At 35.5% G+C, this 17,057-nt stretch overlaps 1 protein-coding gene across 6 annotated transcripts in view; it reads right to left on the minus strand.

Moving 5' to 3' along the window:
- Positions 1-17,057, minus strand: part of DENND6A (DENN domain containing 6A) — a 35,315-nt gene that overhangs the window by 8,117 nt on the left and 10,141 nt on the right. For 5 of the 6 annotated variants that reach the window (XM_049826227.1, XM_049826226.1, XM_049826225.1 and 2 more), the window contains 14 exons: positions 16,503-16,541; positions 16,366-16,408; positions 12,721-12,833; positions 11,628-11,708; positions 11,143-11,248; positions 9,901-9,980; positions 8,327-8,389; positions 7,606-7,661; positions 7,140-7,262; positions 6,865-6,960; positions 3,545-3,639; positions 1,044-1,109; positions 884-948; positions 173-262 (listed from right to left, as the gene is read on the minus strand). In XM_049826227.1, coding sequence (XP_049682184.1) covers positions 173-262; positions 884-948; positions 1,044-1,109; positions 3,545-3,639; positions 6,865-6,960; positions 7,140-7,262; positions 7,606-7,661; positions 8,327-8,389; positions 9,901-9,980; positions 11,143-11,248; positions 11,628-11,708; positions 12,721-12,833; positions 16,366-16,408; positions 16,503-16,541 — 1,116 coding nt within the window. The remainder of the gene's footprint in view (positions 1-172; positions 263-883; positions 949-1,043; positions 1,110-3,544; positions 3,640-6,864; positions 6,961-7,139; positions 7,263-7,605; positions 7,662-8,326; positions 8,390-9,900; positions 9,981-11,142; positions 11,249-11,627; positions 11,709-12,720; positions 12,834-16,365; positions 16,409-16,502; positions 16,542-17,057) is intronic. The other variant, XM_049826223.1, reaches the window with a different exon arrangement.

Raw genomic sequence — 17,057 nt, forward strand, 5'->3', positions numbered from 1 at the left:
GAAGGTACACACTGCCCCCTTATCCAGACCACTAATGAACACGCTGAACAGTACTGGACCCAGTGTTGACCCCAGGGGTAGTTACTGGATAGTTACTGGACTTAGCCAGGCTAACACCAAAAAAGCTATTCCTTATTACATATGCAAAAAACCCATTAGTCTAAGAACTCACTAATGGAATAATGAAGCTTTCTGTCAATTCCAAAAAATACCGCCGAAGAATCACACTCTGTGCTTCTGTAGGACGTTTCTGTTGTACACCCTTAAAAAAAGAAATAAAATATCACCGTAAGTCTGTCACCCCAAAATATGTAAGTAGTTGTGGGATTTTCTTTAAGAATATTTACTCCAGTGTTTCTGTACTCATTTGCCATACGCCTACACATAGCACCCCCTACCCTGAACCACAAAAGGAAAGCAATAGTGTCCAGTCCTTTTGCACAGATACCCATCCCTTCAATTGCTGATTTTTTATTTTCATGTAAAGAAATGCAAGGAAAGAGAAATTTCTATAAACAAACTTGTGCAAATCGGCTAAAGTTTGGAAGCTCTGATTCTTACACATCTCATGCATGAGATTTCTAGACCAAAGAGACTAGAGGGGGATGGCAGAGGGTGGAAAACCCAGAACAGATGAACTGATCAATCACTTCAATTATCTAAATTATTAATCTAACTTCTTGAGTTCCACCATTCATGATGTTACAGAAACTGCTAACAAGGAAGCAGCCCTTCGTCTACAATGAGGGTGTACATCTATCCAGTTATAAATTAAGGCAAAAGAATCAGAATGCAGTTAACAGGCAGAGTTCAGCCTTAAATGAAAACACCATACAACAGTACCACAAAACAGTGTCCATTAAGAAGAGACTTGCAGTATTACCTTTTGTAACTGTTTAACAATTTCTTCATCTTTGTTCAAGTACGGCTTGTAAGAGGTATAAACACCTAAAGAAAAAAAATCAGCATATAGCCAAAGGAAAAATGGGGTATGCTTTTTAAAATTAAAATACTGGTAATTTAACTCTGATGCAACTTATTACCAGGTTTGGAGTCCAAAGTTTTTAGGTTCTTCAGTTTTTTCACTTTCACCTGTTTTGGAACTTCACCTGCCAAAACATTTAAAGCCACCTTACTTGAAATCTCCATCTCTATTACTAGATACTACAGCTGATGTGCTATACATTGCACTGATTTTTAGAAACTGATGCTTTCATTTAGAAGACTATCTAATATTGTAAGAAGCATTAGAAACACTGACAAGAATCCAAGTACATATCCAGAGACATCCAGTAAACATATGAGTAACAGCATACAGGCTTTTCACTTTTATATAAGGCTTTCCTGTTGAAAAGAAAAAAAACAAAAAAAAACCCACCAAAACAAAACGAAACCAAAAAAACAGAGGAACAACCTTCTGAATCAAAGCAGCCAAAGAAAAATACTGACTATATAGCTGTGAATGCCTGTTTCATTAATTTCAAATTTTATTCCATCTTCCTTTGTTCCCTTTAGGGTAAATGCTTTCAGGCACAAATCTTTAGTACCTTGGCCAAAACAAAAATTGTATACAAGAAATTAAAACAGTAGCCATGGATTAAGTGTTGTAAGAAAATTAATTTAAGTCTCCTTTTCCATAAGCCAAACTAAGGTTTTTTTGTGTTTTTCAAATATATCCTTCTCCAGCCAGGACACCCTAAACTCTGATAACAGTCTTGCAGCCTCAGCAGAACCTTCCTCTTTAGATCTAGTTGGATGCTCGGCTTCAGAAAAGATAATAGTATAAATTGCTATTGAAACTGCAAAGTGGGGAGAAAAGGAAAAAAAACCACCACAGATCAAAAACACACCACCACCACCACCACAAAAAAAATCACAAGCCCCTTCTCTGTCCCTGTCGTGGTTTAACCCCAGCCAGCAACTAGGCACCACGCGGCTGCTCACTCACTTCGCCCCCCACCCAGTGGGATGGGAGAGAGGATGGGGGGCAAATAAAACTCATGGGTTGAGATAAGAACAGTTTAATAGGACAGAAAGGAAGAAAACAATAATAATAACAACAACAACAACAACAACAAAATTACAGTAATAATAATAAAAGACGTGACATATACAGAACGAGTGAGGCACAATGCAATTGCTCGCCACTTGCTGACCAATGCCCAGTTGGGTCCCACACAGCAATCTGCCCCACAGCCCCACTCCCCCCAGTTTATATACTGGGCATGATGTCACATGGTATGGAATATCCCTTTGTCCGCTTTGGGTCAGCTGTCCTGGCTGTGTCCCCTCCCAACTTCTTGTGCCCCTCCAGCCTTCTTGCTGGCTGGGCAGGAGAAGCTGAAAAATCCTGGACTTAGTATATAAACACTACTTAGCAACAACTGAAAACATCAGTGTGTATCAACATTATTCTCATCCTAAATCCAAAACATAACACTACACCAGCTACTAGAAAGAAAATGAACTGTATCCCAGGTGAAACCAGGACAGTCCCTAAAGAAATAAAATTTAAATTTTTTAAAGGCAGGTCAGACAGATACATCTCTGGAACTTCCTGACTAAGCATTTCACATAGCTGCACCGAAACTTTAGAATTTCATACTTGAAACTATATCAAATTTGAAGGCAATCTGTGTACATGGCTTTGCAGAGGTTTAATATTTTAAATAATATTCTATTTTCCAAATCTTAACTACAGAGCAGCTAGATAACTCCTCCCTACACACCCCCAAACCCCCACAGGTATTCTGAAGCACAGACAGGCGTGATATTTTAATGTAAAGCAAAACCTTCCCTAATTATATTGAACACAGTACATAATCCTTCATTAATTTGGTGTATTGAGAAACTGAATGTAACTTATTCTACAAAAATGAATTTCATGGTGTATTATCCTAACTGTATGCATTCCCACTTTCAGAACAGAATTGTGAACCTGTCACAGCAAACAGCTACATTCAGGAATTTCAAATAATAATTAGAGTACTGCAGTATTTTATTACAGGCTAGCAGCTGACATGTTGACAAAGATTAATTAAAATTCTACTCAATCATGTAAGGGAATCGCCCAACTTGAACAATTAATTACTGGAATATTGCCAGATTAGAAATATATTATCAAAATACTGTCAACAAGCAACTTTTTATATTATTGTAACATCCAAACTTAGCTTTCACATGGGTCTTCCTGTGCACCTGCTGTGACTGATTTATTACATTCTACTCATCCCAAAATTAACATCAGTAATAAATGATGTTTCTCATTTTAATACCTTATCAGTAGAAATACAAAAACAGGATTGTGTGAAAGGTAAAACATTATTACTAATGAGTATTACCATCTATTGCATTTAATATACTAGATTTGGCAATACAAGACATACAGTACTCAAGAGCCTAATTTCACTTGACAGATTTACATCCATGAGGATTTGGTTAGTATTAAACTAAATTAATTGAACTAAATTGCATATGTTCGTAAATAAACAAACACACAGTTAGATCTTGTCACACAGGACTATAGAAGATATTTGTACTTTACCTGGAAGTTTAATATCTCCAATTCGGATAATGTGAGGCCAATGCTGAAGTGTTTTAGCAAAAAAAGGATTCGTCACCCCTAGAATGACAGATGGTCTAGAAAAATAATGACAATGTTTAAAATATGATAGTAAGAGCTTCTGTCTTAATGAATATAAAAGGTCAACTCTGTTAACCTGAAATTACTTTCCTCTTGTATTTAAGAGTTACATTTTAAGTTGCATGTAAGAGCACAGTACATTTATCAAAGTTTTCAAGTTTTAGAAAATAGCAAGACAGGTGTTTCTTGAAGTCCAAACAGTAGGAGAGAATAAAAGTGACATCATCTGCTTAGACTCTTGGCTAAATTCTGCCCATTTGCAATAATGAGAACAGGCTATTATCTGAGATTTTTTTAAAATATTTTTTTTAATGAGCAGAAATCTGACCTGTAGTTGAAAGACAAATTGCTACTTTTAAAGGTTTGATTATAACAAACTATCAGTACTTGAATGTGCATGCCAACATGACTGCTGTTTGCATTAGACTTCTCAGTACAGCTACTGCTCAGATGACACGATTAAGAAAAAGAGACACTTAATATCCTACTTTCCAACACTTCAGCATTCTTTGTTAAAAAGCAGTTACCAAGGGATGAAGTACAAGCACATTAATAGCATTGTGCCCAAGCTCACAACCTGTCAGATTTTTCTGTCTACTCTGTGCTTAGAATCTGGTTTTGAGGATGCACAGGGGCACCCTGCGAAAAAGAGGCAGTAAGAGCATCAGGCTGCTGCTACAGCATAGGCCTCCAGAATTTGGGATTTATAGCACTAATATGATGAAATACCAACATATTTTTCAGTATAGTGGCTGCCATCCACTTCACAGCCAAATGTTAGCTAAGGAGAGAGCATAATTGCAAGCCTCATTGGAACTGCCATATTAAAAATAGGTTATCATCACTTCTTCAGATTGGTTTTAAAAATCCCAAATTTTAACACTTTATGTACACCATCCTTAAATTTCCTGTTCCTCAAGGCAAGGTGGGAAGAAAAACAAGTAATCTTTCTTCAAATTTTTATTCAATTCTTCCATCTGTATCATGATAGCAATTGGCATCAATTTCTATGTTAACCTACAAACATTTCTGACTTTCATTCCTCCCTCCACTTGCTAATTATAAATAATATATATGTAAACATATAAAAACTCCTTAGGCATTCACAGATAGGACCAAAATCTGATCATACAGCTCTGTAGCTTAGTATAATGTTTGGGCTACGGAAATAGCAAGTTTAACCTCTCCATTCCATCTCAGAATGAGCAGCACCAAATTGTATCAGTTTCTCAGAAGTCTTTTCTTGCTTGTCACTGATTCAACCTTCACCAGAAAAATCATTTCTTCTGAGTCCTACTGCTGTTCAAGTATGATCACCTGAAAACATTTTTTTTCCAGATGTATTTTTCCCCAACTCATTTGAATTCGGTTTAATTATTTTTTGCTGTTTTTATAATCCTGTTAAACTAATTTGCATTATTGATTTAAATTCATTGGGATCTGCAAACGTCATTCATGATTTTTCAGTATTATCATACATGATTTGCAATCTCTCTTCCAAAACGATAAAGACCAGTGTCCATAAAAAAGTCTCAACAGATTCCTTCGTTGTACTCTGAAAAATCAATTTATGATGTCTTCTCTTACATTCTTTGCAATGGGCATTTTCCATCTCCCTATGAATGGATTAAGTCAAACCTAACAACTAACATTCTCTTGCCTATTTTGTGGGAACAAAAAAGCAAGTTTCACACAGAATTGGTTTGGATCAATGTACACAAACTGACATCCTTTTACTAACTGGAGAGTTAAAGACGGAGGGTTAAAGTCAAGTAAGGCTTTCATTTACACACACACACAAATAATTCTTCTCCAGGTCAAGGTAAACTGGTAGCAAATCATGAGGAGTGTTGTTTCACTGCTAGTGGTGATACAATAGCAAGACTTGTTAAGCTACCTGGTCACTTTTAGGAGCCTTAATCCATCACATTTACCAGAATCAATTCTGATTTTAAACCACTACAGTAATTTCTGAAAAGGCACAATAAATCAAAACATCAAAATGAAAAAAAAAAAAAAGCCCCTTGCTCCCCTCTCACTGAAGGTAATAAAATACACACAATCTGCATCATCTGGATTCTTCCCCTTCTTAGAGTGACTGCTTTAAAAACCTATTTCCAACCTTTCCAATTTTTTTGTTTTCCATAAGAGAGCCAGAGCAATTCTAGCTCTATTTCAAATACTAACATACGTACTGAACAACCTTTCTATTTTGCTACAGAGGAGCAGATGCAATTTTTAAACATGGGTTACTAAAGTTTAACCAAATTCTTCCTGGAATTATTATTAGAAACTAAATTACATACTGCATAACCACTCTCCTGGAATACAATCTGAAACATAGTGCCTCCGTTTGTATGTTTTTCCACTGCTGTATCTCTGGCAATACTTTCATTGAGAGGAAAAATACAGTAAAAAAACAACGAAACAAAAAACCCAGACACAATAACCCACTGCCTGTTCAGACATTAGAAAAAAAATTATTTATAAAAAGATCAGTGAATCTAACACATGCACTCCATTCCCAAATCAAGTTGCATTTATATAACATACAATAAGAAATATTGGAGGTGTATGCTCTCAAAATAAGAGTAGGATTAAAAAAAAAGGGGGGAAAGTGTGTCCTTAAAGCAGTTTCAAACAGAATTGTTTTTGTAGACTTACACTCTTAAAAAAAAAGAACCCTAATTTCTGAATTATTTACAACATGTTTCTAACAAGTTTAATTAAGAGATATTTACTTTTATAAATTATTCTCTCAACTAAGACACCCACTGGGTTAACTTTATGAAACAGCTGTACAGATGTTACTAAACAAAGTGACTTCTAGAATGCAATTGCTCAAAAATAAAAACAATTACAGAACAATTTCCCAAGAAGCTACTACAGAGCTGGTGTTGCATACACAAACCCTTACGGAAAAGCAAAACTCTTCTTGCTGTCATATTTGCAGTTTTCCTTATTCTGTACACAAGTATCCTATGAAGCTCAAATGTAGTTTAATTATGACGCTGCTTCATAACTGCTTTATCCTATCTAACTGGAGTGAAAACTTAAAACAGCTAATTAATGCACTCTGCAAGATAAATCTTATAAATAAAGGGTCTAAATGTAATTCTCTAATGATAGAAATTCAGAATAGTTAAGCAGTATCTTAAAACAAATTTATGGTTACAAGTGGCTTTGAGGAACACCTTCACTACAAAGTTTGATTTACTTACGGGGCTTGTGTGCGAGTTGTATATTCTTTGAATTCACTGTCATGTATGGTAAAGTATGGCCTGAAATCACTGCAGTACTTTAATGGTGAAATACAGCTGCAAGGTAGAAAGAGGATAAGCGTGTTGTATGTATACAGTGCAAAATTTCATGAAAGAAACAAGCAAATCTAAAATTTGTAATACTTTGTTATATGCAGATCAAATGAACCTGCACTCAGCTACAATCTACACTGACTCACTCAATCATTAGTTAGGAATCTCCACTACATATTTACCTAACAAGTGCCAACACGGTTTCTGAAGATTCTGACGGTGATGGTGCCATCACAACAAGTGGTTCTCCTAGCAGTACCAGTTCCCAAAGCATCTGAATGTGAAAGAACACTGGACAGAAACACCTAAAACCAGACAGAGGTATTTTAATACACTTAACATAACCAGAAGAAATATGTATTTGAATAAGAACTGGATAAAAAGGAAGTTTGCAGTAGTATTTAATAGTCATTTGAAACATATAAAATATTCTTGTAAAATGGAACACTTAATGACCTTGCTTATTTATTGCAGTTTCAGCCTGCATGTTGTTTGAATTGTTTTTTAGCCAGCTTTACAGAAAAAGAACATTAAAACCAATACTGATAAATGCTAGCTTACAAGCTATGAGATATGTGTTATGGAACCATCATAAATCTTTGACTTGTGGGAATTCACAACTAGAAATAAATCAGTCCAAACTCCTACCTGAAAAGATCTACTTCATGAACAGTTGGTAAAGCCATGGAGATCTGAGCATCTGCCTAAAAGACATCACAATGCTTGGTTTTTAGTCATTGGAATACCTAGGTATTAAATGAAATAGTTTTCCTTAAACGCTTACAGACAGTAGATGGTATATACCCTAATTACCACTACTGTACTGCTGCGGTATGTACTACATTATCTCTACAAGTAACTATTTTTGTGTGCTAAAAGCAAGATTTTCCCCAACACACACACCACTTATAGGCACGCAACTTTCAGTCCAGAGAAGAGATAACATACTGAAGCTGTTTTAGAAAAGTCACACAACACTTGAAGGCACAGGCAGATCTTTTTTACATCCATCTTCTAAAGCTAAAGTTTTTAAATTCAGTTTTCATCCTCAAAAAACCCCTAGTTTAGTATAGTTTCACCCATTAGAAGGATGTTCACGTTCAGTAATTTTGTCAGCCAAATATCCTATTCCAGGAGCCAGACATCCCTCTTCTAAAGTACTTGGGGTAACTGGATTAGAATACCTTTCCTGTGAAGAATCCAGCTCTAGACTCCTCCACGCAAAGTTTTAAAGACTGGGGATTTCGTTATTATCAAAGTATATGAGGATTGGCTACCAATCTTTTATGGACAAGTTTAAAGTAAAATAATGAATGCAGATATTTAGCTTTGCCTTGGGTTATATACAATAGAAGTAACTAATCTCTACCTGGTGCATATTCTGTACTATTGGTGTTGTTCCAGGCTTGTCACGATATGTTGGAATCCGCAACTTTGGAAGAAAAAAGAAAAATTATTTTTCCCTTGTATCAAATTCAGCAGAGACTTAAAATACTGACTTACAGACAAGGTGTATCATTTAAAGAGGATGTACTACAGTACAATGCTTAATTTACTCTACATGACATCCACATAACAATGAATACATAGTTGAAGACTATAGATCATTGCTACAGGAATCAATATGCAATACTATGTAGTACTACTTTGCAAATTGATATTAGGATATGAAAATTATACTTCAGTTAAAAAAGACTACTGATAACATTTGTCACAACTATTAAAATAATTTCAATAAAAATACATTTAAATGTTGGAGAGAATGATCAGAAATAAGGTTATGGTGTTTTAAGGTGGTTCAGAATTACTTTTATTAAAAAAATCCTCTCCTGAAACATCAGACATCCCAGTGGGTATGAGGCAGAATCCAAATAGACTGAACAACAGAAATATCATTTTTCTGATCTCAGTCTGCATCTATAAGTCTTGAGTACTACAAATTTAATCATACTGGAAGCTGGTGCGCGCAAATAGATGTAATTCATACACAACAATTAAAACTGACTGCCCAAGCAGTGTAAAAAACCAGGGACAATATCACTGAAGATGGTAATTATGGCTCTACTCAGTTTAGGAACGCAATTTGAACTCTCATGGATAAGAATTACTGGTGAGATAAATGCAGGCAATACCCAAACAAGACACACTCATCATTATCATCGAGCATCCAGAACACTGCTTTATTAAATTTGTGCTTTCAGAACAGCTTCAGAAACTTCCTTTCCTCTCCCTGGTGATGTACATGCGTCTAGCCATAAACTTGAGAGCATCTGCTAAGAACGTACTTCCGACTGTAACCTCTGGATCCATCAAATCCATTTAATTGCATTTCATAGGAAGATGCTATGGCTCCCAGAGGCTCAGTTCTTAGCCACCATTTAACCTCCACAGTACCTCCCCATGCACTACATACAACTTCTTTAATAGCTTTCTTCAGACATATTTCACTTTCATTGAAAATTATCAACAGACCAAGAAATTAATTTCTGATGTGTGGGCCAAAAAATATTTTTACTTGTCAAACTTCAGGAACAAGAATTATTTTCATCAATATATTTAATTTGCTTAACTGGAACTTAATTCTCAGTATTTTGAAGTGTTTCTTAATGTTTGATTTGACAAATATAATTAGCATTAAAGTCTCCTGGAATTCATATTCCAGAAGGATAATACAGACACTGCAATTAGTAGTTATATTGAAACATGGCTTTTTAACATCTACAAAAATTACATGTTATCTTATGCACCATAAAAGATCCTTCCCTCCTCCCCCCAGTCAAGGTATGTAATCAAGATCTCCCAGAACTTAACTCTGAGGGGAGTATACATCTATTCCTGTTCTGAAGTATGAGACACTGAAAACAAGGCAGAATACAGTGAGTACCTATACAGTAAATGGAAGGGAAAACATGCTCAGAGAAAAATAAGTGCAGGAGTATTTACCTTCATTATAATACCCATAATAGGCAAATGCAGTATTTTCCCTGGAATTGGTGGTGGCCAACGATCAACATCGCTACAAACTTGAAAAAAAAAAGTATAATTTATAACTAGTTTATATACACTATAACCCATGATATTGTAGTCATATTTGTGCACACTGTAATTTTAAATTAGTGCTGACAGCCCACAACAGTTCTACTTATCTGTTAATCACTCTAACTCCAAAGAAGTTTTACAGCCTTTTTGACAACTATATGTATTATTTTATTAGAACTAGAAAGTTTTTATTTCAAGAAAACAGTATCCTCTTGTCTTACATTTTTTGTAGCAACTAGACTTGCAATTAGTTGAAAAAGTATTGTATGAGAAACATGAAAGTACATATGAAGAAACTTTGAAAAGAACACACATTTATGTACATTTGCTATGGTAGAACAGATGAGCACAAGCAGTTAAGGAAAAAGCTAGCTTTCTAGCTTGGCTAGTAAGTTTTTCAGCATTTTGTTGTAAAAAATTATGAATATCATTACTAATTCTAGTAGTTTCTGCAGAGCTTATTTTGTTCATAATACAACCTGTCAGAAAAACCCTGTTTATCTACAGGTGATTAAAAAATACAATTCCTTCATCAAGAATGTTTTCCACAAATTGCTGCTCAGTGAAAGCACAAAGACATGAATGCTGTATAGGGCAGACACAGTACAAAGAACACAGCATTTATAGGTAAAGAGCAAATAACTTTCCCATTTGGCCCTCTGGCTCTTAAAGTTCTACAGCAAGGCTGAGGTACCTGTTATCGATGCTGCTGTTGATTTTTCCCTTTGGTCAAAAAAAACCCCCCACACCAAAACCAACCCCCCCCAAACAAGAAACCCCCACACAAGATGACATCTGTACCAGCTGCTTAACAGAAGTTGCGAGAATGCCCAAGAGGACTGAATTTGTGAAGAGTGCAAATTAAGGATTGCCATCAGGTACTTCTGCTGAACAGCGGGTCCTGAAACATACAACAAAACCCTAGGTGTTTTATTAGGGGGGAGCTTCAGCTTTCCCATGGAAAATCCAAAATTAGATTAGCCCTGTTCAGGGATCTAGAAACCAGCCAGTCTGATAGTTTCAACCCTCTAGCCTGCAAGAAGACAGAAACACAAACTAGAATGTGACAGCAGTGTTTGTTATTTCTCCAAAAGAAATATGTGATATTATAAGAGCTCTACCAGAACAACATAATAGTACCAGTACCTGCTTCCAGGAAAGCTTCACTTTTTTCAAAATATTCTGGTGCTATTTGCTTAAGCATGGTGCGAAAGAGATGGACATAAGGTAGCTTGCTGATGAGGACCAGTGACTAGAATAGAGAGTAACAAAACAAAAAATAATTTTAAGTTAACCCTTGCCCTCAGTTCTATTGCAGTTCTACTGGTTATCCTCAGAGAGCGTCAAGTGTGATTTTTCTCATACCTGCAAGCCAACCACACATTTACCTATAGGCAAATGCAAACAAACAACTCCTGAAAGTTCCCAACTTTTTGTTTTTAAACACACAAAAAAATTTCTGTTCTGACAGTGCAGCTGTAACATAGCATAGCTAATGTAAAATTAGACCAATTTACTATAAATCAACAACGAATTTAGTTAAGAGAGCAAGATATTCTTCCTGCTCCTCTGAGGTCACTGAAAAAGAACTGATTTCCAAATTAATATTTTCCTAAAAGAATTGAAATTACCTTCTGGAAATAGCCTCTTTTTAATGATTTGTCTCGAACTTGTCTGAAATATACATAGCCGTAGTAATATGCTGGATCCTTCTGCAAAAGATAGGAAAGAATTCAATACAACTACCTGATACTGTCCTTTTTGAAGCATTCTATATGCATTTTAAAAGCTTATTTCTCTGGAAGCTCCAAAGATCATTATATACAACAAATTAGAAGGATTACTCTCTGTTTATTGGCAGGGTTTTTTTTTAATAAGTACTTCAAAGAGAAAACATGACTGGAAACAGCTGTGCTTTCTGGCTCTACTATTTTTATATCTATATTCTCCTGACGCACTATGAAAGCAAAAATAGAATTAATTTCCTGAGGAATAAATCAACACTCATAATTTTGCAAAGTAGCACTAAAAAGATTTTAGCAGTTAAAAACCTTAAAGCCCTGACGTGAAAAGATAAAAACTAGTCTTTCAGTCTATTAGTTTTATAAAAGATTCTTGGAATATTAAAGGAAGCATGCTTTTACATTTCAAAGACAGAGCATCAGCTTCATTCTTCCTACAAACAGGAATATTTGCCACATAAGCAGATCTAAACTGAGTCTGGGAATCAGACTCCCACTAGCATAGTTAAAGGCCTCAATATTCCCTAAGGACATGCTAAGAACACCTTTTTGGCCACTACCTCTTTTAGGTAACTGCTCCATCTTCAAAAAAGGAAGGATAGAAACAGAGAGAGACATCTCAACTTTTTTTTTTTTTTTTTTTTTTTTTTTTTTTAAGTTATAAAGCACTTCAGATTTCCAAAAAGGTAATGGTTTTTACAATTTGATCTACAGGTTTCCAGTCAGTAACAAAATAGGTCTGGTCTTCAAAATAATTCCTCGCAGTCCAAAACCCATAGTAATAAAATTTAAAGAAGAGTGAACGTAATTATTATTACTTAATAATTACGATAATTACATGCTACAAAAAACATTTGCTGAGCTTTGTCTTTCAGGACATCCATTTCAGAGATTTTGTTTTTCAAACATTAAATCTAAGCGTAAAGACCCATAAATTAACATTACCCAAAAGAAATTAACTTCATTTTTTCTTATTTCCAACCTTTAAGTAAACTGGTAGATCTCTATCCAATTGGTCCAGAAAACAACAAAATGAGACTTTCCTTCCAGTAGACCGTCGAAATCTAAAACAAAACTGTGTGTCCCCAAGACAACCTACATAGGGGGAAGAGATAAACAACAAATAGACAGTACTCTGAGTTTGAGCCTTGTTTAACATGAGGACTTGATTACAGCCAAAGAGGTATAATAGTTTTGGTTCATTCATCTTGCACTGCTACAATGCTCTGCCATTGCGACCATTTACGTATTTATATTTTTACAAGTGAATGATTTGGCATTTTTGGCAACAATAAATACCCTACATTCAGCAAGAAAAAAAAAAGTCACTTGGCCTCAGAGTGAGTTTATTACTGTCACGTCCTTAAACAGCTCTACTAATGGCTGTCTTCCTACTGTCATTCCACATTTTATTGGTCTGCCTGTATAGTTCTGATCATCTTAACCACATGTCGTTTCTCTGTTGAATGACTGCACTTAGCCTTTTTTTGACACCAAACAGTTCATACGTAAGTCACACCATAAGAGTGTATTATGCTGATCTCTTAGAACACCATGGGCAGGCCTAGGACTCAGTATTTTTGAAAGTCGCAAAACTAACTGCAGGAAACTCAGTGAAACCGAGTCCTACTTCCCAGTAATACTCCCAAGGAGTGAAGTTTCCCTTAATTTCTGTCAAAATTGCTTTCTGAAAGAGAAATGTAACTAAGTATATTGACTATTTGCAGTCTGAACATAAATTTGGGCTGAACTTGTATCAGATATTAAAGAAACTTTCTCCAGGTGGAACATGAGAACTACAGTATCAGAACTTGTATCACTGATACTGTCATGGCTGCGTTCTCACCATTACAGATGTTGTCTGCTGTTAAAAGAGAAGCTCCAAAAAAACTTCAGTTCAAGTAGAAGCTATAGAAGCTGAACAGAATGTGCTGTTCATGGGAATAGTCATATGGGGGACTGCTAGAATCTTCAGAACACTCAGGTATTTTACTCATTCTAGCAAACCTGTAAAAAAAGTCCCCTTGGAATGCAGTGTTATTAACATGAACACAATCAATTGAAAGACAACCTCCTGAGCGTTGTCAACCTGTGGTAAGCAGACTATCTTCCCCGCAACCATGTAAGTGACTATAAAAAACAATCTGTTAAACTTGTAGCTACCGTTATAGCAGTAAGTCCTGGCAAAGGACACTTGCTTCTCCACGCTGAATCTAACTTCTTCATTAGTGCTTTGCTCCTACACCTTTTGGGCATAATTTGCATAAGACCTCCAGGAAAAAAAAAAATCATTAAGTCACTACTAGTCATCCGAACTCTTCACAGCTGTCCTGTCTTACATCAGCCAGTCCTAACTGACTAAACAGTAACGCAGAACTCTCCAGATAACTATTCTTCAGACTTAGAAGGTCAATTTCACTTTCCTCTCTTTCAGTCACATACATACTGCTTCAGCAACCACAGACAGCCCAAACCCTCAGTCAAATTCACTGGCTGTGCAACTGGCAGTGTGGACTAGTACTGGCATGTTCAGAGCATTCAGGTCTGAGTCTTATGAACCCCGTGAAGTTGCAGCGGGAAACCCACAATGCGCCAAGACAAAACCAAAAGTAGCAAAACACTGTATGGTGGGATAACCATCCAATTCAAACAGGTAACTAAAGCAAGTACTTAGCAATATGGATCCAATCATAACAAGAAAAAAACCACAGCACATGCCAGTAACACAGCACTAAACATTTGCTCCAAGTTTTCATAGCTAGTTCCCTTTACCCAAGAAAAAAAAGCTATTATAAAAAGCTATACACAGAAGAGCTAGAAGTAAATTACCTTTAATCATTAACATGTTGCAGTATCATTCAGAATATGATGGCTTTTTATTTAACAAGCTCTTCTGGTATGTAGAATTTAAAGAGATTGGTAAATGTCTATTCTTTCTTCAACTGTCCATGCAGAAGAGGCAAAAGCATTATTTTAAAGATAACTGCACTATGAAACTTAGCTTAAAAACACAAGAAGTGTCATGATCTAGTACCTGATTAAATCAATTTTTTCCCCTAAATTCATAGCCATTACAAGTCCTAGAATGATATGTTTATAGTTGTGAAAGAAAAGAAAAAAAAGTTGAATTCATCTTCTGAGCCATGAAAACCTAAGAAAGACAGACCTCAAATTTAGCTGCAAGCTAGTAACTTTCTTCATTGCTGTATTATACAAAGCTTTTCTTTTTATGTTACAGCCTACAGTGAAAAAATAAATCATAACAGAAAACTTACACTCCCAGCTAATTTCGAGAACACAGGTTTTAGGCAGGTAAACCCTCTACATAATTTGAAACTTCAGCCTTCCAAGAACGATCAAGAACCTACAGGTTCTTAACAGGGACTTATAAAAAGAAGAAAATGTGGGATTTCTTTTCCTGCTGAAAGTAAACCGTCCTTACATATACCCATTCTGCCTAAAATAGCTTTGCTACCACTCTTATTTGAAAAAAAAAACCACCAAACACAAAAAACCAAACAACAACCAAAACCAACCACCCCAAATTTAAAAAAAATCAGCCTTTGTTCCTAATGCATTATTTTGTACCTTCAATACACCTTTTGAAGGTTGGACAGATTTATAACCATTAACAATGAGAGTAATAAGAAGATACAGTTAGCTCATCTTCTCTTTCAATAATAGGAAGAAGCTCTTCCTCTATTTACATGCAGTATATCAAGAACAGAGAAAATACCTTCGTTTTAATTACATTAAGACAAAGGGGGAAAATTAGCCAAGATATTTTGTAAAATTACCTAAGAGAGCTCACACATATTAAAAGCACACAACTGCCATCACCCCATATCAGAATTGTTACGCTGCAGAGCAACCAAAAGCAGAGAGCAAAAGCAATTATAGGGACAAGTCTGTTACTACAGGTTTTGACTTTTGTAAAGAAATAAATGTGAAAGGAAGCGTCTGTACTTCTGCCATATCTTTCTGCAGGTGGTCCAAGTCATCAGCCACATGCCTCCACTTTCTCTTTGGCAGCAGAACAGTAGAAGTTTAGATTAAAGAAGAATTTAGCAAGCAGGACCACACACAGCAACAGAAGCATCAGGAATAAAGAAGATATAGGACAGGCTAGGTCTTCCCTTCACAACTGTTCTTTCCAAATGCTTTTGAATTTTAAAGTCAGTTTTGCTGCTATGAATTCAGAAAATACACATTTACTCCTTTATGAGAAGAGGGTTCCATATCCCTTCCATTTGCTTTATTAAACCCTTCAAATTATGTGCCTACACTCCCCTCTACAGTGACAATATCATTATTTTGTTTAAAAGCGAAATTAAGATGTTCATTCTTTACTTGCAAAGTATTCTGAAATGTCTGCATGTCTGTTATCTGGACATTCACATGCCTGATATTTCACGTGCATAAAATAACAAAGAATTCTCAGACCTTACTGCAATACAGGCGATTATAGTTTTATATTTAACCTTATTTGCAACTTTGCCATATTGTAATATTAAGATATTCCTGTAAGTATTTAATCTAAAACCATTAATATATACTGTCAAATTCTATCTTTTTTAAGATAGCTTAGTCCAACAACAGATGACTACAAAGTGAAGGAAGCACTTACCTGAATTAGAATCTGGAAAAGACAAATAGCAAATATTGGTTTTCTAAAGGGTGGGGAAAAGAAAAGAGCGCCATTATATTCCCTGAAATTACTAAAGTAAAACCAAATGATACATTTATACAGCAACCATGACTCACCTCTTTATCTGTGAGTTTTGAATGTAGAGGATATATTACCTACAGGAAAAAAGTATTATTTTACTTGAAAATAAACTGTAAGCTTCTATTAAATATTTTTATGATACAACCCTCGAACACCTGCCTAGCCTCAGGCTATTTTCAATGGTAAGCTACTAATATTATGTCTCTGTTCTTATTTTTCATATGCTTTTAAGCTAACTTGATCACCCATCTTTACAAGGTATTTTGGATGCCAGCTGGAGACCATATAGATACAATTAAAAAAAAAAAAAAATCAGAGTACTTGAGATTTTTGGTGCAACAAGACTCAAAAGAGAGCAACATCACACCCTTTAGATTTAACTTTTACATACAAAATTCAGTAGAAAATTCCACAGAAAGCCAAGAACACATTAGTGTCCAAAATCTGCTGCAATGGATGGTTAGGTGGGAGTAATCAAAATTCAATCACAAAACACCTTCTACGTTAATACTAACTCTTGGAGGATGAACATTGACCCCAAATGAGAGCTGGGAGCCGAGAAAGCTCAAGGAATACACTCAAAAAGCCAC

The sequence above is a fragment of the Accipiter gentilis genome, chromosome 23 (assembly GCF_929443795.1).
Source record: "Accipiter gentilis chromosome 23, bAccGen1.1, whole genome shotgun sequence".
NCBI lineage: Eukaryota > Metazoa > Chordata > Aves > Accipitriformes > Accipitridae > Astur > Astur gentilis.